This window comes from Tenrec ecaudatus, chromosome 13 (assembly GCF_050624435.1).
Source record: "Tenrec ecaudatus isolate mTenEca1 chromosome 13, mTenEca1.hap1, whole genome shotgun sequence".
Taxonomy (NCBI): domain Eukaryota; kingdom Metazoa; phylum Chordata; class Mammalia; order Afrosoricida; family Tenrecidae; genus Tenrec; species Tenrec ecaudatus.
In genome coordinates this window covers 37,943,086-37,966,102 of record NC_134542.1, presented here as the reverse complement: position 1 = coordinate 37,966,102, position 23,017 = coordinate 37,943,086, and the positions used below count along the sequence as shown (strand labels likewise).

The 23,017-nt window shown below is 40.5% G+C and overlaps 1 protein-coding gene and 1 pseudogene across 4 annotated transcripts in view; one reads left to right on the top strand and one right to left on the bottom strand.

Moving 5' to 3' along the window:
• The window catches only part of ORC2 (origin recognition complex subunit 2), a 60,815-nt gene that overhangs the window by 21,060 nt on the left and 16,738 nt on the right, over positions 1-23,017 (bottom strand). For all 4 annotated transcript variants that reach the window (XM_075530349.1, XM_075530351.1, XM_075530352.1 and 1 more), the window contains 7 exons: positions 22,067-22,098; positions 18,125-18,185; positions 13,026-13,219; positions 10,334-10,432; positions 7,981-8,090; positions 2,195-2,327; positions 517-613 (listed from right to left, as the gene is read on the bottom strand). In XM_075530349.1, coding sequence (XP_075386464.1) covers positions 517-613; positions 2,195-2,327; positions 7,981-8,090; positions 10,334-10,432; positions 13,026-13,219; positions 18,125-18,185; positions 22,067-22,098 — 726 coding nt within the window. The remainder of the gene's footprint in view (positions 1-516; positions 614-2,194; positions 2,328-7,980; positions 8,091-10,333; positions 10,433-13,025; positions 13,220-18,124; positions 18,186-22,066; positions 22,099-23,017) is intronic.
• On the top strand, positions 14,810-15,068 carry LOC142424942 (small nuclear ribonucleoprotein F pseudogene; annotated as a pseudogene).

Genomic DNA, 23,017 nt, shown 5'->3' with positions numbered 1-23,017 from the left:
AGCAATGATAAAATGAAAATTAATTAGAACTTGCACCATTTTACTTCTCATTTTTTGTTTGCTGACATAACCAAACATTCACACTAAAAGAGTAACAAAGAATATATCTTTTTCTCATTCCATAGATTTTGAATTTGTGATATTTTCCCAGTATTATTCAGAACAGAGAAATAAGAATGTTTTAGAAACATAGTAACAATGAAAAATTATGAAAGATACATCAATCAACTGGAAGTAACTGTACCATACCCAAAATCTAAAAATTATTCGGAAATAAAAGGCATTTGGGGAAAAAAAAAGGCATTTGGCTCTACAAGTTTAAGACTGTAGGAATAACTATTATTTTAGCTAAATTCATAGAAATATTTTATAGAAAAGACCACAATTTTTTGAGAAATTTAAACTAGTAACTACTACTATATATTGAGATAAGAAGTTATTAAAATAATCTTAAATCCACACATGAATACAATGTCTATTTCATCTGAAACTACATGAAGCATATATCTGTGTTACCTTCTTTAAACCTATTAACTGTCCAGTCTAGCTGATCTAGTACACTTCGGAAAGTTCCCACATGGTCCAGGACATCTTCTGTTATAGAGTTCAGGACCTAGATGATACAGAACAAGAGGCAGGGTGTCAATCAGAACCACCCCCCCACCCCAAATCTTGTGTTACTAAAAAATTTTGCCAGAACATAAGTTGGCCTAAATAATAATTACTATTTTTAATAATCTTTCTCTTTTTTTGCTGATGTTGAGGCTACACACAGCAAACAATACACTGATTCATGTTTCCAAATGTACTTTTCAGTGCCATAAATTACATTCTCCAAGTTGGGCAAAGATTCTCTCCCTCCTGATTAATGTGCACATACTGCTCCATAAGGTTCCTATCTAGTCTTTGGAGCCGATGTTGTAAGTTCAATCCCATGGATAGATTAAATGGGCGAGATGCTCAAGGCAGACATTCTTTATTCGTTAAACTGAACTGTTTTGTTTTTCATATGTAATTGTGAATTACGTGGATTTTACATTTCAGATAATCATCGATTTTGTATTCCAACAATTTAAACTACTTATCAAACCCACCCAATAGCTTGTCCTACCCCATCCCCACTGTTGATTTCTCTTCTCTTCAGTTTTAAAGAAGACTTTAGGAGATATTTTTGGTTTAAGATTTAACGTTTATTTTAGGGTAATAGTTTTGAGTGTTCCTAAATTATGGCAAAAAAGAAACAAGAAAGAATAGCAAAAATATAAAGATATAAAGAGATGAGGGGGGCAGCAAAAAAATACATACAATAAGCCCCAACATGAGAAATATTAGAAACATATATATTAATCAAAACCCGGAACACAAAAACATTAAGAACATTTGTTTAAAAGAACACAACATTATTTAATATCTAGCACTTGAAAGAAGTAATTTTTACATGAAAAAGGATTGGAGCATTTGGGGAGAAAATAATCCAGGATAAATACATTATAAAACTCTAAGGTTAATTTCTTTCATTTTGTGATGATCAAAATGACCTAAAAGTCTAACAGAGCTACAATCCTTCCATAATCCCATCTTTTATAGATAACTGGTACAGTTAACAAGGCTAAAGGGCAATATGTGTCCTTTACAGAATAAGAAATCTGATGATGGGGATTTGAAGTCACAACTCTCTAGCCACAAGCTGGTAAATACTACGCGGTGCTCCCAATAAGAAAGCTAAAAACATGCCTTAGATAACCTTTTACATGTGGAACTGAACCCACTCCTGGGGATTAACTTTCTGCCAAGCAACAGAAGGTCTATGAAGTGAATTAGCAGCAGGCAATAGAGAAGGCAAGGAACTCGGGGAGGGAGGGGAGAGGAGCACCGTTACACTGAGGGGACTTCAACCAAAGTCACAAAACAAAATGCAATTCAATTGGTGAATGGAAGGCGAATTTAATCTGAATACTTTCACCCAACCCGAATAAATAATTTAAAAAAGGAGAAAGAAAAAAATATAAGCTACCTAATATATAAGTAAAATACACACACACATACACACACACGATACATAAGTCTTTTCAATGGAATGCTCCAGAATGAAAAAGTTGCATCTTCATTAATGGGTGTGTGTGAGAGGGACAGGGGTTGGGGTGGGAGAGACCTGGAATGGGATATGGACTTTTTACCATTTAGAATTACTTACTGATTTCACACTGATTCCAGGGAAAAACCCATTGATGACAACGTGAACCGAATCCTGCAGCATGGTGGTGCGAAACCTTTCTAGTAAGTCTCTCTTAGATCCCAAACCGTAGAGCACAATGTTGAAGCCCAGGCTGTCAGAATAGAGACCATCCATAGAATTAAAATGCCGTTTAGTCATCAATCCATCTTCCTACTTTAAGCTTACATGAAGAACTAGAATAGATAAATATCTATACTTATTCCAAACTTATACATGGTAAAGGCACAATTTTATTACCTGTATACCCCACTTTAATAGCTTCCTCCCCAGGTGCTATTAGTTTTCAGCACCAGGAGGAACACAGCCAGTGCAAGGCAGTGAAAAGTTTTACAGGTTAAAGCAGAGTTTAAAATGAGAGTGTAAATTGAAAAGATAAGCAGGGGCCATGTCATAAAGATCTTACTAAATCATAATCAAGCTATTAACTGACTATTCCAAAGAATGAATTTTAAAAAGAATCACTATGGCATTAATTAACTGAAAGGCTGTCAGTAGGTACAAACATGATCTTTTTAGAAAGGTCTCATGTGAGGAATGGATAAGAAAGGAACAGACTAGGGCAATCAGAAAACCATTTCAGTCACCAGCGAAAGATGGCGCCTTGGACCGGGTCTCGTGAAGAACAATGTGATGGGTATCCAAAGCTTTTTAGAGGTCCAATCAATAGAATTTGGATTTTGATTAGATGTGGACATTAGCAGCAAGGAAAGAGCTAAGCATGACGTAGTTTTTTTGGCACATGGAACTTATGTGAGTAGAAGGACACTCATGTGGGAGTAGCATGGTTAGGAACCGTGGCTGCAGGACACATCCTGTTCTATGGATGCTGAATTATTTACAGGGCAGTGACGGAAAACCTCCAGTACACATTCAGAAAGCCAGGTCTGCTCCTAAGGCGTGAAGCCTAGTTGGAAACAAATCAACAGTCCTTCAGTACACACAAAGAAATTGAAGAAAAGCGAGTATGAGACCCACGACTGCAGGCACAAAAGGGTAAGCTAAAGTCCAACTCCAACACTGTCATGGAAGTGGATCTGCACACAGTATTTATGTGATGCATGATAGTAATGCAGGGCAGCCTAGAAAGAGAACAAAAAGGTACACCCCGCTCCCTCCAAGCCGGCCACTCAAAAACTCACTGCCATTGAGTCAGTTCTCAGAGAACTACAGACTGACCAATATCTCCAATGAACACTGATGCAAAAATCCTTAACAAAATATTGGCCAATAGAATACAAAAGTATATTAAACAAGTCATCTATCATAACCAGGTGGGGCTCATTCCAGGGATGCAGGGATGGTGCAACATCCGAAATTCCATCAACATCACCCAGAGAAGAAAATGGATAAGAGCCACATAATAATATCAATAGATGTAGAAAAAGCATTTGACAACAACCAACTCCCATTCCTAATTAAGACACTCAAGAAGACAGGAATGGAAGGGGAATTCATCAAATTAATGCAAGCTATCTATGAAAACCCAACAGCCAACATCATAGTAAATGGTGAAAATATTAAAACAATCCCATCAACAAGGGGACCAGATAAAGATGCCCTGCATCCCTACTTCTATTCAACATCATACTGGAGGTCCTAGCTAACAACATAAGTCAATGAAAGGACATTATAGGCATTCATCTGGGGAAGGAAGAGATGAAACTATCATTATTTGCAAACTACATGATTCTATACATTGAAGACCCCAAAAGCTCCACAACAGGAGTACTGGCAACAATAGAGGAATATGGAAAAGTGACTGGAGACAAGATCAACAAATAGAAGTCTATTGGATTGCTAGATACATCGGACAAGACCACAAAAGAGGCGATCAAGGTAGTGCCCTTCACAATAGCCAAGCACAAATTGAAATACCTAGGAATATGCCTATCCAAAAAACCAAAAGATTTGTACAAGAAACCAAAAGTAATCGCCACAAATGGAAGAATTCTAATCCATGCTTATGGATTAGAACCCTCAATACAGTAAAGATGTCACTCCTACTCAAGGAGCTACAGAAGCTCAATGCTCTGATGACACAAATACTAACCTTCTTCAAAGAAAGGGAAACCGACCACCAACTTCATGTGGAGAGGGGGGAAGAAGCCCAGAATTAGCAGAGAACTCCTCGAGAAGAAAGGCAAAGGTGGAGGGCTCGCTTCAACTGACTTTGAAACACACTACACAGCCACAGTGGTCAAAAAAGCATGGTACTGGCTTAATGACAGACACTCAGGCCAATAGAAAAGGACAGAAAACCCAGAAATAAAACCAGCAGCATATAGACAACAGATCTTCGATAAGGCCCCAACACCAGCAAATGGGAAATGGGTGCCCTCTTCAACAAGTGGTGCTGGAAAAAATGAAGCAAGATCCTTATCTCATGTATATATATGTATGGATTGTGATAAGAGGTGTATGAGCCCCTAATAAAAGGTTTTAATAAAAAAGATCCTTATCTCATCCAATGCATAAGAACAAATTCAAGGTAGAACATAGACCTCGAAGTAAAACCCCAGACTATTAAGGGCACCAATGAAGGAACAGGGACAAGCCCGAGAACCTTAGCTCAGGGAATATACGGGCTACCTGAAATAGGGAAGGACAGACACACAGAAGAACCTGAGATTGACAAACGGGATATACTACGGATAAAACACCTGTGTGCTTTACCAAGAGTCACAGAGAACCCAAAGACTGGGAGAAGATCTTGACACTGTCCCATCACACAAAGGACTTATTACTAAAATATACAATACCCTAATAGCCTGCCCTCTGAGGAGGTGGACAAAGGACCTGACCAGAAATTTCTCCAGGGAGGAAACCCAAATGGCCAATAAACTTATGAGAAAATGTTCACGAGTTTGAGGACATTATGCTAAGCAAAGCTAATCAAGCACAAAAGGACAAGTACAAGATGAGTCCACTGAGATAGGTCCCATCAGCACGGTGGAGTCAGAAGAAAAACTATTTAATACATAACTTAAGGGTTGAGGGAGAGGCACACAGGCAGGGGACAGACCAAAGCCAATGATGCACACAGCATACAAACATTAAAAAGGGGGAAAGAGGGGCAGGGAGGACAAGAAAAAAAAATAGGGTGGGAGGAGACAAAGGCATGGGGGCAGGGGGGAGAACAAGGCACTAATCTACCACAGGGAAAGTACTCTTTATGTCTCCACAGGAAGAAAGGGAGAGAGGGACCAGCCTCAACCTGGTACACCCAGCCCTGAAGACAACATACTGGCATGAAGCAGTGAAGTAACAGAGAGGTCTGCAAGGCCAGGCTGGCCCCTATCCCAGCTGTGTCCAACCCCTCCCCAGAAGAATGCACTACAGAGGACACACGGAAGATACAGCCCAAGGAGAGTGACAGTACCTTAAGAAAGCAGACTCCACAGGAACAAATGACAGACAGAGAGAACAGCATCCTGACCCACCAAGCTTTGAGGATAGCATTCCCGCTTGGAGCAGCCAATGCACAGAGAGACTGTAGGGTCGGGCTTACCTCAAGACAGGACATTCCCTTCCTGACCCACAGAGCTAAGGAAGGCAGCACCACAGACAGTGCGGGAATTGTGCCCAGTCTGACCCCACACTCCAGGGTGTAACATGAAGAGAGCGCAACAGAGCAGGCGGGGAAGCAAAGCCACAAAGTCCCGGAAGAATTCTGAAAATAGACTTCAGACTGGGGGTGGGGGGTGGGGGTGAGGGCAGGGCTAGGCACTCCATCAGACTCAATTGGAAAATATTCATAAGGGTCAGCAGACAGACCTGGAACTATTCATTGGCTTTTTAATTTTTCTTGTCATGTCATCTACATAAGATAGGTAGGATAAACAAGCCCAGGGAGAAAGCAATAGGACCAACGGTTCCTGGGGGACGGAGAGGGGGCTTGGAGAGGGGAGCCAACAAACCCAGGGACAAGGGAATAAGAGATCTAAAATTGATGGTGAAATAACAACAATAAAATATAATTGATCAAGGATTCACAAGGGTGGGTGGGGAAGGGAGGGGAAAAAAGAGGAGCTGATACCAAGGGCTCAAGTAGAAAGAAAATGTTTTGGAAATGATGATGGCAACTATGTACAGGTGTGCTTAATACAATTAAATGATGGATTGTTAAGAGATTTTTAAGAGGCCCCCAATAAAATGATTAATAAAACAATTAAAATCGATGGCAAGGAGGTCATAGAATGCCTGGTGGGGTTGGATCAAGTGCAATGTAGTCGAAAGGAAGTACAGAGAGCTGAATGATGGTCGAACATGATAGTGGGACAGGAGGAAAGTAAAAGAAAATAGAGGAAAGAACTAGGAGGCAAAAGACATTCATAGAGGTATAAGCATAGGTGTGTACACATGTAATTATATTAATATATAACAATAGGGATACAGGTCTATATACAAATATGTACAGATTAAGTATGAAGGTAGCAGATGGACATTGGGCGTCTACTCAAGTCCTCCCTCAACACAAGAACACTGTGTTCTAATAACCTCATTCTCTCCGACATGATCACTGAAGACAAAATGCGTGCATAAGCTAATGTAATGAAGAAAGCTCATGGTTCCTGGTTATTACAAGATAAAGCGTCTGGAGTCTTAAGGGCTTGAAGTTAAATAAGTGGCCATTTAGCAGGCAAGCAACAAAGCCCACATGGAAGAAGCACACCAACCCATGTGATCACGAGGTGTCGATAGGATCAGGTTTAAGGCACCCAAAAACCCAAAACAAACAACCATTTTGAAGCGAGTGAGGGGGTTGGAGTGGAGACCCAAGCCCACCTGCAGACAATTAGACATCCCCTCATAAGAAGGGTCACAAGGAAGGGACGAGCCAGCCAGGGTGCAGCACAGCTTCAAGGAAACACACAACTTTCCTCTAGTTCTTTAATGCCCACCCACCCCCACTATCCTGACCCCAGTTCTAGCTTACAAACCTGCTAGACCAGAGCATGCACACGGGTACAGATCAAGAGCTCTCAACACGCAGAATCCAGGACAGGTAAACCCCTCAGGACCAATAATGAGAAATCGCAGTGATTGACAAACAAGCCCCGCTCCTCCAGGGAGACAACCAACAGAAATGTGGGGGAAGGGAGTCATTGGACGGTGCATAATATGAAAATAAAAATCATTTATAAATTACAAAGGGTTCACGAGGATGGGAGGGCCGGGGACGGAGGTGGGAAAAAAGAGGAGCTGATATCAATGACTCAAGTAGAAAGAAAATGTTTAGAAATGATGATGGCAACATATGTACAAATGTGATTATTACAATTGATATATGGATTATTATAAGAGCTGTAAGAGCCCCCAGTAAAATGATTTATTAAAATTAAAACAAAACAAACAAAATGGTGTATTTTCATTTTAGAAATTCTGCTGTGGATAACTGGAGCAAAATATAATTGATGTATTTATTAATCTTGACATATTAGCGTTCAAATGTTTTATGAGAGTAGCTTTTAAAAGACTATTTTACCAGTGGGCTATCAAGTCTGATAAACTCAGAAAACACAAACTTCTTAAAATCACAGAATTTCTGAGAAGAGTCATACAGGTACAATTATGTGAAATTTCTATTTTTTTGTATCATTATAATTAGGAAAACAGCTGTCTTAAAGATTGATCAAGTTTGTTAAAAATAAAATTAAATCTTACATTGCTTGCTTTTTACATTAAGGTTTATATAATATAGCACAGCCTGTTTTACAAGGGCATGCGGTGATTAAAACACTTACTGTAACTGTAACATCCACTTGTGAAACAATCGCTCATGTTGTTGATTTAGCTGTTTGAGCTCAGCAGAAAAGGAAGGTGAACCCTTGCTCAGTAAGTTACGCAAAGTTTGCTTTAAAAGAAAGTGGGAGAAAAATCACTTTCAAAACAATGAAGCTAATCAATTCAAGTGAAAATCACTTCCCTAGAAGCAGAAGTTAGAAGAAGCTACAGGTAGAAATATTGTTTAATCTGGTTTGGTGATGTGTTCAGTACATTAAGTGAAACATATATTACTTTACATGATTTAAAGTTTGGTTTTTTAAGGTTTTTTAGAAAAACATTCTTTTTGTAGTCTTGTTAGTAAAACAAGAATTTGTGATGCTTTGTGTAGAATCATCTACATGATTAAAAATTGCAAACACAAAGGTATTTACTATTAAGATCATTGAACCTGCTTCCCAGCTTGGCAATAAAGTCAGACTTTTAACGGATTGAGAAAAATGTATAAGCTTAAAGCAACAGCACAATATTAATTCTCTATAGACATTGAATGTTACTTATAATTTGCTATTTTCACTAGTAAGATAAATCTATCCTGCTTTTTCTCTTCTCTTGGGGACAACTTTAAATCTTTTCCAAGCACAGTGAAGCTTTCACCCTGCAATGGCCACGCTTTCAAGGCCTACCCTGAGAGGACAGCGTTGCTTAATTCTGAAGACTAGATGTGCAATGGTCACTGCAGGTCTTTACTTACCCACATTCTGGAAGAAAATAGGGCTACTTCTCAATACGATTTCTAAATAGGCTAGGCAATTTAAAAAATCTTTGTCATCACTTTTGGAGCTTGCTGGGTTGCTACTGTGTCCTGATGAGTTAATTCCATCTTACAGCAACGGATGGGGCAGAGCAGAACTGCCCGTGTGATTTCCAAGGCTGCCATCCTGATGGGAGCAGACAGTTAGGACTCTTCTCCTCCAGGGAGCTGGGTGGGCTCTATTATCTCCAGTAGTCATCTAACCAAATTACCCAGAACACTCTCCATGGGGATTCTAACCTGTGTTCTCATTGCTGCACTTTCATTTCAAACGTTGTGATCTGTGGAGAATTGCACGGTTGGCTCAGTGCTTCATTTCCTTTGCCTTCCTACCACTAACGGGCAGAGCGCAGCTCAGTGCCTCTGGATGTTGCCCCCACCCCCACCCCCACCCGCAATGACTTGCTGGGGCCTCTTGAATGCGACAGAAGTGACACAGTGCCGGTTCTGAGGCTAGGCTTCAAGAGGCCTGGGTTCTTCTGTGTTCTCTTTCGTACTCGGCCATCACCACAAGAACACGCGCCAGCGAGCCCACTGATCCAGGGAGGGAGAAAGATGGGTGCCCCGAATATGAGTAACTGAGAGTTCTTTTCACACGTCACTGAGATCGTCACAATCACTGGAGAGCTTGCCTCTCTCTCACTGTCATGAAGCACTTCTTCACTCCACTCCAGGTCCTTGGAGTCCTGCTTCAACTACAGATTAATTCATTTATCTTTTTCTCATACCATTTCTATTAAAAATATATGCACTCTTCCTTCGAGTGAACTGGCTTCTTGTCATACATTTTCAACTAGTCTCTAAGCAGGTAACAAGCATAGGACCATGTTATGTAGAACATAAAGACTCATACTTGTTCACGGCCAATTCCCCACTAAAATTCTTACATCAAAAAGTTATGGAAACCTTAGAAAATCATACTCAATTCTACTGCAGAGGACAACAAAATCTTGATGTTCTCTGAATCAATCTTTCCTTCTTCCTGTAGATTATCACCTCTACCTTCTACTGAAAAGATTTCTCTCCTAAGGGGATAGCAGACAAAGTCCCAGCTAATACAGTTGTGTGGGATTTTCAGTAAAAAGAGCGTGAGAAGCATTCCTTATCTCAACTCATGATATCCTTAAGCAGACTATGCTCAGCTTTGTGCAAGGTTTATAACTCAGAGGAAGTCATGAGGCTAGCCTTTTTATTAGTATTTTTTAATGGACAATGTGGTAATTAATGAATAAATGAATTAAATGAACACAGATTGATAGTACAGAGACATCAGAGACACTATAACCCTGATGATTAAGAGAGATCTTGAAGAAGTGATAAAATGACAAAGTACATAATAAGTATAAAATAAGTATATAATTTTTAACATTCATTAGCGTTCATTTAATCAGGACAAGACTTCTCCTTGTGGAGTCTTACTTAAAATTAAGTCTTGGCCCGGCTATTAAAAGATAAAGCAAAAATAAAATAAAAATTAAAAAAAAAAAAAGTAAGTCTTGCTTACATAGCATGTTCGTCAACTCACAGCAAGTTGACAAGTCAGGTCCTTCATGACATACCTGATCCAGTTTCCCTCGCTTCAGCTTCTGCAGTGTTCTATCAGAGGTTAAAACTTTTGAACTGCTGTGAGCTTCAAAATATTCCTCTACTAGGTCACTCTGAAATTGGACAGAGCAAAGTTAGTTCTTAGTTGTTTCAGACATCTGTGTTATTTCAAAAGTAGACAGCAATAGCAGTGTAACAGAACTAATTAAAACAATTTATTAAATACTTTTATTGGGAGCTCTTACAGCTCTTATCACAATCCAGACATTCAACCACTGTGTCAAGCACATCTGTACATATGTCGCCATCATCATTTTCAAGTGAATTTCTTTCTACTTGAGCCCTTGGTATCAGCTCCTCTAGAATTTTTGATAGCTGGTAGGTAGTGTCGTTACACAGTTCAGGACCAAATGCATAGAACTCTAGTGGCAGGAGCCCTGGTGGCCTAGTGGCTACATGTTGGGTCGCCAACAACAGAGTCAGCAGTTTCAGACGAGGCTTTCTACTCCCGAGAAGTTCACAGGCGTTGATCCTTGTCCGGTAGGGTCCCTGTGCGTAGGAATTCACTAGACGGCAGTGAGGATTTCTAATAGAATAACTGGATCATAAAAGTTTAAAAAAAATTACTAACCTAGTCTGCTCCTAAAAATGATTCTTAGGTACCAACACACAATCTTCACGTACCAAGACTTGTGCTTGCTCCTCAAATAGCCCTAACAGATTCTTCAGTATTAGTATAATCGATGAACTGTGAAAAAGGCAAAGAACTCAGCAGAGCAAGGTAAAAAGGACTTGTCTACTATTCTAGAAAAAGGTCTCACTACTTGTTTTATTTTCTGTCCCTCGGCAGTAGTCTCTAAGTCAGCGGTTCTCAACCTGTGAGTCGCAACCCCTTTGGGGGTCGAATGCCCCTTCCACAGGGGTCGCCCGATTCATAACAATAGCAAAATGACAGTTATGAAGTAGCAACAAAAATAATTTTATGGTTGGGAGGTTCACTACAACACGCGAACTGTATTAAAGGGTTGCGGCATTAGGTAGGTTGAGAACCAGTGCTCTAGGTGGTAGGCAGGGATGGGAAGCCATGCAAGCAGTAGGGTTCCTACAATCCTCACTTCACCGAGAGCCCTAGGATCCCTAGGCGAGTAAGCCTCTCTCAGTGTTTTCCAAACAGGTCAACAGAATTCTAGCCACCTCAAATATTGCCTACACTGGCTTAAATACTATCAAAACAATACAAAAAGCTGTACACTGAGATATTTTGCCTCCAATTGTTTAATCAAAAGTGCACTTCACACAACTGAAACACCACTTTTCAACTAAATCCCCACATATATCTCTGTCTATTGTTGGCCATTCAATTCTGGTTTAATGTTAGTATCATATATTTAAATCATTGGTGCTTTTAAATTATAATAGCAGAGAAAAATTTCATCCACTCCCATCTTTTTATCTAAATCGGCAGTTCTCAACCTGTGGGTCATGACCCCTTTGGGAGTCAAACAACCCTTTCACAGGGGTGGCCCCATTCATAACAGTAGCAAAATGACAGTTATGAAGTAGCAACAAAAATAATTTTCTGGTTGGCAGGGTCACCACAACATGAGGAAATGTATTAAGGATTACGACATTAGGAAGCTTGAGAACAACTGGTCTAAATGATCTTTAGGTATAGTAGCATATCTACGTAATTTTGTATCAATTTCTATAAGTGACAACTCAGGAATTTTTCATCCTACTCTATAAATATCACTTTTAATGTTTACCTACCAGTCTACTGAGTACACATGTTGTAACTTATGTAACCATGCCCCAGTGGACATTTAGGTTGTTTGCAACTGTTGCTATGGACATTTTTATGCACATAACTCACTGGTGTTACAATGCTGGTGAGCACTGGTGAACACACATTTTCCTGTGTTTGTTCAGGAACTGAAGTTTTTCTTACCCTTGACATTTTCCAAGGGCCCTTAAAATGAAAAGCTGCTGCTTAGGAGAGAGATGAGGTTCCCTCTCCCATAAAGATTTCCAGTCTCGGAAACGAGAGGGGCAGTTCTGCACTGTCCTACAGGCTCTCTAGCGAGTCGGGGTCAATTTGATGGCAGTGAGTTTGAATTTTGAACTTGAGTTACATTTTCCTTGAGGGGGGAAAGGGAGACAAAAATAGCAGCCAAAGCTAACCTTGGTCCCATATTAAAGAACTCCTTCAAATTGCTTAAGAAATGACCAACCCAACAGAAAACGACACAAAACAGCCACACAAAAGGAACTACAAATGGCTGTATAAACACAAGGAGAATGTTTGTAAGTAAAAGAACGCAAAACTAAACTGTTGATAAGATTTCTATTTTAAAGTATAAGCATACATTTGTTTAAAGAATGGGGGAGAACAAAAATGAAAACGAGATATTCAGAAATGACTACAAATGATGACTTGCTCTTAAAATTCCTATAGCAAACTTGAATTTGTTTTTTTTTTAAGTAAAAGAAAAAAATTACAGTTCCAATTCTTAAGGACATTCTGTATTAAATACTCCAGTGACAGATTTATTATATTTAATGAACATGCAGGCCTAAGAAGATAAAGGAAAATGAAAAAAGGACAATTGATATTGGATTTCCCCTCATACGGGTCTCTTAGAGTATCCTGTCTTTGGAGTATTACACTATCTTTCAATTTCTGGTGAAAAGTCTCTCCGCACTTACTGGTTTGCCCCTCTTCATTTTCTTGGAAGGTGTTTCCTTGCAAGCAGCGGTGGCAACTACTGTGTTAGGAGCTGGCAGCTTCTGCCTCGAAATGACCTCACTGGGGTCTTCTTCAGCTTCCTGCGCAGTCCCTTCCTCATCCTCCGAGTCAGACGTAGAATATTCACTTTCACTGTCGGAATGCGAACTTAGCGCTGTGGTGGGGGAAAACACTTGAGAATAATGAACAAACTAACAAAGGAAACGGTAAAGAGTAACATTGCAGGCTTTGAAGAGAGTTTGCTTGACGCTTCACCAAGAACACATAAATTCTCTGAGGATCAGGTTCCTTTTGTCAAATTAGGCTAAATAGTGCCTAATTTAATAAATGGTTGTGAATGATACTGAAATTTATGCAAAGCACCGAACAATGCCTGACTCATAGTTGAGACAGTGGTAGTAGAATCTGTCAAACGACGCTAGTTCCAGCTTCTTCCTTCTCCCTGGCTAACAGAATTCCACATTTTAATGTGGCAATGAGCCCTGCCTGAGGGGATGAGTCGAGACAAGGTCCTTCTTTTGCTGGACTCTTCCTTTCCCAGTCTGTCTCGGAAAGAGTGCTGCTGCTGCTACATAGCCCTTTCACCAATGAGATCTGAAGTTAATTCTGCTTCCAGATTCGTTTTTATCCCTGTTGATTTTAAAATAACCATAACCACCTCTACCACTTCCCAGAAACCATCAAGCTAGTTTTACACTTATCCAAATAAGTAAAAAGTTAGCTTTAAAAGTTAGTTGTGAGATACCAAAGCAAGACAATTATGTTGATTACTGGATCTACTTCATAGGGTTGTCTAGCTATATATAGCATTAACAAGTAGGGTTACTAATTTTTAAGAATGTTTTGTTTTTTTCCTCAAGGGGTTGATTTTGTAGGCATACATGAGGGGGTCTTAATTTGTTCATGAAAAAAATCTACTACCTTTTAATTGCATTAAAATGTTTAAGATCATTTCATTGGGCATTTAAATTTTTAAATAAAACTTTATTGTGCACTCGGTGAAGGTTCATAGAACAGACTGTTTTATAGTCAACGAGTCAGACCGTTTTGTTTCATTTCATTGTTATCCCAATGTAACCTGACGTATTCCGCTTCCTCTTTGTGATGCTTGTTTCCTTCCTAACCCTTCTGGGAGTTATCCTTGGGTAAATGCTGCTCCTTAAGATCATAAAACGTTGGTTTTCCTACGGTATGCGAACATCTTAGTACTATTATTCTCCTTATAAACCTACTGTTTGGCTGAAAATTGAGCCATGGGTATAAGTTCAATTCCAGACATGAGGAGTAACTGAGGGTTATAATCCTGGGGGTTGGACAGTCTCCCCCTGGCCAGTAAGCCAGGTCTCCTATGATTCGGACTTCTGTTCCAGTCTCCTCCACTGTCCGGGACCTTCTCATGTGATCCCTTTCCGAGCAGTTGGAAGCAGTGGCCTTCCAGTGTTTGAAGCCCTCTGCAGTTGGGCAGACTCGGATCTTCATTGGCTGCTGCCCAGGAAAGATAAGCGAGAAGTGGTCAGGGGCACCGTCTCTTACAAGTACACATCCTGCACGTAAGCATGTGTGCTTGCTGGTGATGGGGAAAGGAGAGGAAGATCACTTCTAATGAGGTTTCTTCTTAAAATCTTCAGAAATTGCATTTCTCTCGTAGCACCATGACTGGGGGCCTAGATCCGCTGCATTGGTCACCAGGGACAGACCGCAGCTGGATGGCAGCAGGGAGTCCACACCACTCGCCGGTACCGCAATGAGGTTACCCCTCAATTCCAAACTTTCCTGAACAGATTAACAGGAGAGCCAGTGATGGTGAAACTGGAGTGGGGAATGGAGTACAAGGCTACCTGTTGTCGGTAGATGGCTACATGAACATGCAGCTCGCAAATACAGAAGAATACATAGATGGGGCATTATCTGGACATCTGGGTGGAGTTTTAATAAGGTGTAGTAATGTCCTTTATATCAGAGGTGTTGAAGTAGAGAAAGATGATGGAGAAATGAGAGAATAACATCTTTTGTGGGTTTTTTTCTTAAATATATGTATATTTCTAGGCAATAAAGATTTTTTTTAAATCTGAAATTGATTGTGGTGATGGTCGCACAACTCTCCTTAGTATGTCTGAATGATTACATTGTATGATAGGTAACGCCTATGACCCATAAAACCGTTGTTTTAAAGATGCTTTAGGTTATAGAATATATCAGATATAAAATAATAATAATAAACATAGCATATATTATCTTTTATTGTTGAGACATTCAACCACTTAGAATTACCAATTTTAGGCTGATTAAAAATACAAGGCCAATAGTGCCACAAAATACAGGCCTTGAAAGGAATGAGCAACAGTGTTAAGCCCTGAAGCTTCACTGGATTTGACAATGCTAGTTATTATTAGTGCCATGGGTCAAAACCCCAAGAAAGGGGTTGACATCTTTCTGAAACATAAAGGTCAAATATTTAATTACTCAAATGCCAGATAGCTAAAAAGCTAAAACCATTTTTAATTGCTCAGAAGGCAGAATCTTGTGTGTGTTTATTTTGTTTTGCATAGCATCTGGTACAAATATAAATACTATTATTTCATTATAGCATTTTTTGCAGTATTTCAACAGAAATTTATTATTTTTATTATAACAAAACATTTTTGTAAGTGCAGTTTTGCGGTGGCTGTTGTGAGGTGGTTTCAAGTTAATTCTGACTCATATCCACCCAATGTCAACAGAGCAAAACACCACCCTGTCCTGCCTGCACTGTCCCCAGCAATGTTACATTGAAGTCCTTGGTTGCTGCCTCTGTGTTAACCAGTCTTGTTGGGGGTCTTGCTCTTTTTCTCCGTCTCTCTACTTTACTAAAGCATGATGTCATTTTCCAAAGACTGGTCTCATGATAACATGTCTAAAGTTTATCTGATAAAATCTTGCCATCCTTACTTTAAAAAAAATCATTTTATTGGGGGCTCTTACAGCTCTTATAACATTCCATACATCAATTGTATCAAGCACATTTGTACATATGCTGCTGTCATCATTTCTATAACATTTTCTGTGAGCCCTTGGTATCAGCTCCTCTCCCCCGACCCCTCATAACATATTGAAATAAATCAATAGAACCACCTCCAAATAGTCTCAAAGGAAAAAACAAACTAAAACACATGTTATATTTATTGGGTTTTTTCTTTCTTTTTAAAAAATTTATATATATATTATTTTTAAAATAATTTTATTAGGGACTCATATAACTCTTATCACAATCCATACATACATCAATTGTATAAAGCACATATGTACGTTCTTTGCCCTCATCATTTTCAAAGCATTTGCTCTCCACTTAAGCCCTTTGCATCAAGTCCTCTTTTTTTCCCCTCCCTTCCCGCTCCCCCCTCCCTCATGTGCCCTAGATAATTTATAAATTATTATTTTGTCATATCTTGCCCTATCTGGTGTCTCCCTTCACCCACTTTTATGTTGTCTGTCCCCCATGGAGGAGGTCACACGTAGATCCTTGTAATTGGTTCCCTCTTTCCAACCCACTCACCCTCTACCCTCCCAGGATCGCCACTCCCACCCCTGGTCCTGAAGGGATCATCTGTCCTGGATTCCCTGTGCCTCCAGCTCCTATCTGCACCAGTGTACATCCTCTGCTCTATCCAGACTTGCAAGGTAGAATTCAGATCATGGTAGTTGGGGGGGAGGAATATTTATTGCTTTTAACAGATTTCAATATCCACAGAATGTAATATGAAATAAACCTCACCAAGTTTGAAGTTAAAAAGATAAGAGTCTTAAAAAAGGAAAATGAGCTGATTCCAGGAACCCAAGCGGAAGGCGAATTTTGAGAATGATGAGGGCAACGAATGTATAAGTGTGCTTTACACAATTGATGATATGTATGGATTGTGATAAGATTGAATGAGCCCCAATAAAATGATTTAAATTAAAAAAAAAGATATAGTCTTGAGAACGAGGGGCATCGAAGCAGAGACCCAAAACCCATCTGAAGACAATGGGACATCCCCTCACAGAAGGGTCACAAGGAAGGGAGAAGTCAACCAGGACGCAGTATAGTACCAATGAAACACACCATATTCCTCTGGCTCCTTGAGGCTTCCTCACCTCTGCTATTATGACCAGTCCTGGCTTTCAGTTCTGGCTAGACTGGAGCATGTACACTGGTAACAGTTAAGAGCTCATGACACAGGGGACCCAGATCAGATAAACCCCTCAGGAACGGAAATGGGAGTAGTGTTAACAGGACAGTAGGGGAAGATGGGGAAAGGAGGAGAGACGGTGGAACTGATTGTAATGATCAACACATAACTTCCTCCACCACCTATTCCCAGGGGGACAAACAGCAGAAACCATGGATGGGGGAAGGGAGACAGCACGGTCAGTGTAAGATATGAAAATATTAATAATTTATCAAGTGGTCATGAGGGTGGGAAAGGAGGGAAGGAAAAATAGGAGCTGATACCAAGGGCTCAAATATAAAGTAAATGTTTAGAAAATAATGATGGCAACATATGTACAAATATGCTTGATATAATTGATGTATGGATTGTTATAAAAGCTGTAAGAACCCCTGATAAAATGATCTTTATAAAAAAGATATAGTCTTACTATCAAGCTACAGTTTGAGATAAAGATATCCTCTGTCATGAAAAGAGCAGTAAGTTGTTATAAATATAGTTATAATAGAAGATAATAAAAGCTAACATTTGTTAATAAACACATGTCCAAATAAACACTATAACAAACATTTTGACATTCATTAATTCTCATAACAACTGTTATGAGGAAGTATTGTGAAGCAATGCTTAAATTTTTAGATCTTGATTTATTTTGGGCCATGTCTTACTAAGCTAACTTAGGACTGTGATAGTCTGCCACCATAAAGTATAATTATGATTCAAATGTTATAAATGAAGCAAAGAGAAGTGCTAGCAAGGGCCGGCACAGACGCAGCCCCAAGCAGCCTACATCTGGAAGCTGAATACTTAAACCTCTACTGCTGCCTATTTCGATGCAACTCTTTACAAAAACTTAGTGAAATAGGAATACATACCTATTAATCTTTTCCTTTGAGCACTAGGTGTTGCTGACACAAATTTACTTTTGTCACTGTTCTGTTTTTCAAAAGAAAAGGAATATAGTTAAGTAGTCAAAGATAATAGTGACAGAAAATTAATGACTGGTCTGAAGGATGATAGCAAAGAAAAAATATATACTGTTTAAAGGATAAGTCTCTAATTTAAGACCTGAGGAAGATAAAGATAAATTAATTTCTTGGAAAAAAATAAGAAAGAGTAGAACAACAAATGCAAACTCCAAAGGATTCCTAGAGTGACTCTGGAAATTGTATTCAAGGTACTTGTAAAGTACGTAGTTAAAAAAAAAAAGTACGCTCATGTTCTTCCCCTAATGACTTGCCAAAATGGTTGATGACCCAGAAAACCCCACAAAACCACACAACTCAAGAGGCTAAATCTTTGGGTCCATTTAAATAGCACCAGTGAAACTGCCCAGGCCATTCCAGAAGGGCACCAAGTACTTGAAAGATGTCGCTCTGCAGAAGCAATGTGCTCCTTTTCAACACTACAATGGTGGAGTTGGTAGGTGTATCCTGGCAAAACAGTGGTGTTGGATGCAGGGTTGGTGGCCCAAAAAGAGTGCTGAATTTTTGTTGGAAACACTTAAAAATGCAAAAAGTCATGCTGAACTTAAAGGTTTGGATGTGGATACTCTGGTCATTGAGCACATCCAGGTAAACAAACCTCCCAAGTTGTATCACCAGACTTACAGACCTCACGGTTGGATCCACCCACCCATGAGATTCCCCCCTGCCACACTGGAGAGATCCCGACCGAAGACAAACACCTTGTTCGTCCACCAGAAGAGGAGGGTGCCCAGAAGAAGAAAAATATCTCCCAAAAGAAACTTGGAAATGTTTAATGTTTTTGACCAAGAATCTCAAAATTTTTTTATATTTTGCTATCTTGACCTAGGACGTGTGCGCACATGTATCTGAAATAAACTGTGATGAAACAATAAAACCAGAAAATTTCTATTCTGTTCTATTTCATTTTTTAAAATGTAGGTCATCCTACAAATCTGTTTCAATACTGAAACTATCTGTACCCACATAGCTTGACTATCAGGCCTGAAAACTGTGAGCACGTGTGTCAAAATAATGAATATCAAAAATTCCTTGTTCAAAAAGATGAGGCTGTAAATTACTAAGTAACTTCAGTGTGTGCTGTAAGAAACCCCTGCAAACTAGTGTATTTGAACAGCTGGCTCCTCTGTCAAGCCACTCTCACTCGGGACAACAGATCGCTCACCAGGACAAACAACTGGCTTAATAAATAATAGTTTATTGATCAAGGCTCACTTCTCTACCTATCCAAAAAGACCAGGTTATAAACTTTGTTCAACAGTTCCCATTTAAAAAAAAACTTCCTTAATCTACTTGAGCCCAGATCCCAAAGTCTATGCATATCCTCTCCTGCATTCCTCTTGTGAGACGCAGCGCGAAGGCTGTGCCACAGGGATGTCCTTTACTGCAATAGGGCTGGTAAGCTTAGCTTTGTCTGGTCAATGGGCTTTTGGGAAACAAGATCCACTAATGATTCTGATCTTAAATTTGAAAAAGAATATGTTAATAGAGCTAATTTACTGATTAGATTATGAACATTCCTTTTATTCATTTACAGTGATATAATCTACAAGGTAAATTAGTACTGGGGAAAGCATTTTTAAAGTCATGGAAGCGCCAACATTTCTAATCCCACATCTCCACTGAAACCAATTGCTACAGAGTTGATTCTGACTCAGAGCAACCCTATAGAACAGGGAACATCTCCATAAGGCTTCCAGGCTGTAAACCTTTCTCTGCCGTATCTTCTGCATGTGGGTTTGAACTGCCAATCTTTTGATTAGCCTTGTGACAATAAAACCAATCTTTTAATTAGCAGATAAGTGCTTAAGAAGTGTACCACTAGGCCCCTAACATGCCCTCAGACTTTATCTAGCCAGGTCTGGCCAGGCCACATCCATGCCTTGAACGTTCATCCACACACTCTAATCCAGGCATGCCTAAACCTATAGCCACCAGGTCTGGGCACACTCCCCACTCATCTACCCAACTCCTATGATTCTTCCATGTCCCTCTGGGCTGGCCCATATCCAGGCAGGCCATTTGACAATTCATGATACAAACACAAAGCCACAACATACAAAAGAGAGGATAAATAGGCGCCGCTGCCGCCGCATGTGGCGGCCGGCGAGCTCGCCGGTTCGGGCGCGCGCACGGACGGGGGGGTGGGGGGTGGGGGGTCAGGGGGAGGGTGGCCTGGCTGGGCGTCCAAACTGGACGCTCCCTGCTGGCCTGCCAGCTTAGAGGTGAGGGCATTCCAAGCGCCCTTCTGCAGAGGGGGAAACTGAGGCCCGAGAGGAGAACTCGTGTTGGGGGACGGAGGTTCTCGTTCGCTGGACGGTGCACTCCTGCACCCAAACACACACTGGCCCGCCCCGCCCCCCCCCAGAGCCTCCCTCACTGGAAATCAAGAAAAAGGAGGGAGCAAGCGAGTGGGGGCGGGGTAGGAGGGATACGGAAGGCGGTCTTTTTGCCCTGCCAGCCCTGCCTGCAGAGATTTTACAAAAGGGTAAACTGAGGCTTAGGAACTCTCTGGCCTGTACTGTGGGGCTCACTGAATTCACTTCCTTCCAACAGTTCCCTGGCACTGTGGGCCCCTTTTCTCCACCGGTCTCCAGAACCTGGGGTCCCTCACACAGTAGGCCCTGAAATAAAAAGACAAGGTATCAAAGCCCCCTTAGAACCTACATTTTCGGGGGTGCGGTGAGGGAACACACTTATATCTAAACCTAGAAGAAGACATCTGCTTTGGGGGGAGAGCGAGGGCAAAGGGGATAAACGAACAAGTACATAAAAAGATTACTTCAGGAATGGGGGGAAAGGTGAAGGGAACTGGGGAGCAAACAATGAATGCAGGGGAACTGATTATGATGATGTATAAAGAGATGGCCACTCTTTTTAAAAGCGATTTCACTCTGGAAGTGTATGATGTGTGAATATTATATCAAGAAGTCAAACTTCCAAACGACCTAAAGTTACCACGGGTGAAGGAGGAAGAGTTTTTGCCATGCAGGGTATTGCGTTTATGTTAATGGTGGTGGAGTAATTTGGAAAAACATTTCAGTAATGGTTGCACAGCACAAAGAGTGAAATCATGACACCACACGAAACATGCAGAAGTTGTTGACTGGGAGAATGTCGTGTGTATTTTTGCCCCAATTAAAAAATAATCATTACACCAATACCAATGAGTACAAGGAAGATGTTCTGACATTAATTGTAATGGTTGTACAACTCTTCTTGGTACAATGGAACAATTGAATTGTACATGTGGGTGACGGGCCAATAAAACTGTTTTTTTAAAAAAAGATTCTTCAGGCCAGAAGAAATATGAAAAATATAGAAGGACAAAGGACTATCCCAAACCAACCAAACTATAGGACAGAATCACAATGCCCTTGTGGGTTTCCGAGGCTGTCAATCTTTGTGGGAGCAAAAAAAAAAAAAAAAGAGAGGATAAATATCACCAACTGTTTTCAGCAACCCTGAATGAACTTGTCCATTTTAGTCAACTTAGCGTTTCAATGTACATTGTAAAATCATAGATTAATGGGTCAAGCCTCCTGAAATAACAGAAGAGTATATATCAACACACAAAACAAAATCCATGAAATGTCCAGGCCTGCTCTACAGGCTGAAAGCACCCAGGAGTAGCTCTGCCACAGCAGCCGCGAGCAGAGCGCCTGGCTGCACGGTCCAGCTTCGCTCCTTCCTAGTTGGGTGACGTCAGGCAAGTCACTTCATCTATAAGCTATAAAGCACTTTATAGATGAAGAGACGAAATGGGTCTTCTTTAATCAGGTCTTACTTCGGAACAATTATGCTTTCATTTGTCTTTAGTCGGTTACTTACCTTCAGCTGAACATTGTCTGAAGTGGAATGTCCTAAAGAAGGAAACAAAGAGTCAAGATTTACTCGGCAAGTACCTCTTGTTCATCATGGCTCCGTGTCATTAAAAGCAGCACTGTCATTTCCGCCCAGAGGTGACTATAGTGCTAAATTCTCAACAGATTGCATCACTAACCCACAGTCCTCAAGTCACTCCCTACTCACTGAGGCCCTGCTGGACAGACAGCACTGCTGGGATATCAATCTGGATAGAAGCAGACAGCCTTATCTTTCTCTCTGGAAACAGCTGGTGGATTCAAACCATGAACCTTGTTCTTAGCAGCCCAATCCGTAGCCCACAGCATTACTAGAGCTTCTAGAGGCTGAATTTTCACCATTAATTTGATTATTATTCCAATTAGTGACAGATTCTTTCTGCCTGCTATCCATAAGGTTTCCAACCGCTAATTTCTCCGAAGTGAGCAACCTCTTCCTTCTTCGTCTGTTCTTAGTTTGAAAGTCTGGCTGGAACTTGCTCACGTTGGGTGACTCTGCTGGTATTTGAAATGCCAGAGTCATAGCCTCCAGCGTCACAGCAACAAACAAGCCACCATAGTACAATCCACTGACTGACACACGGCCTCTTCCGAGTGCTGAAAAGCAAGTTGCTTAGAGGACTAAAGTGTGCCTAGTCAAAGACATGGTACTTCCAGTCGCCTCGTATGCATGTGAAAGTTGAGCACTGACCAAGGAAGACCAAAGAAGAATTGATGTCACTGAGTTAGGGTACTGGCGGAGAATATTCAAATACCATGGACTGTCAAAGGTACCAACACATCTCTCTTTAGAGAAATACATCCTGAATGCTCTTTAGAGGCAAGGATGGCAAGACTTGCCCTTCGGACATAGCATCGGGAGAGGCCAATCTTAGAGAAAGGCACCCTGCTCAGTGAAGCAGAGGGCAGCGAGAGACGC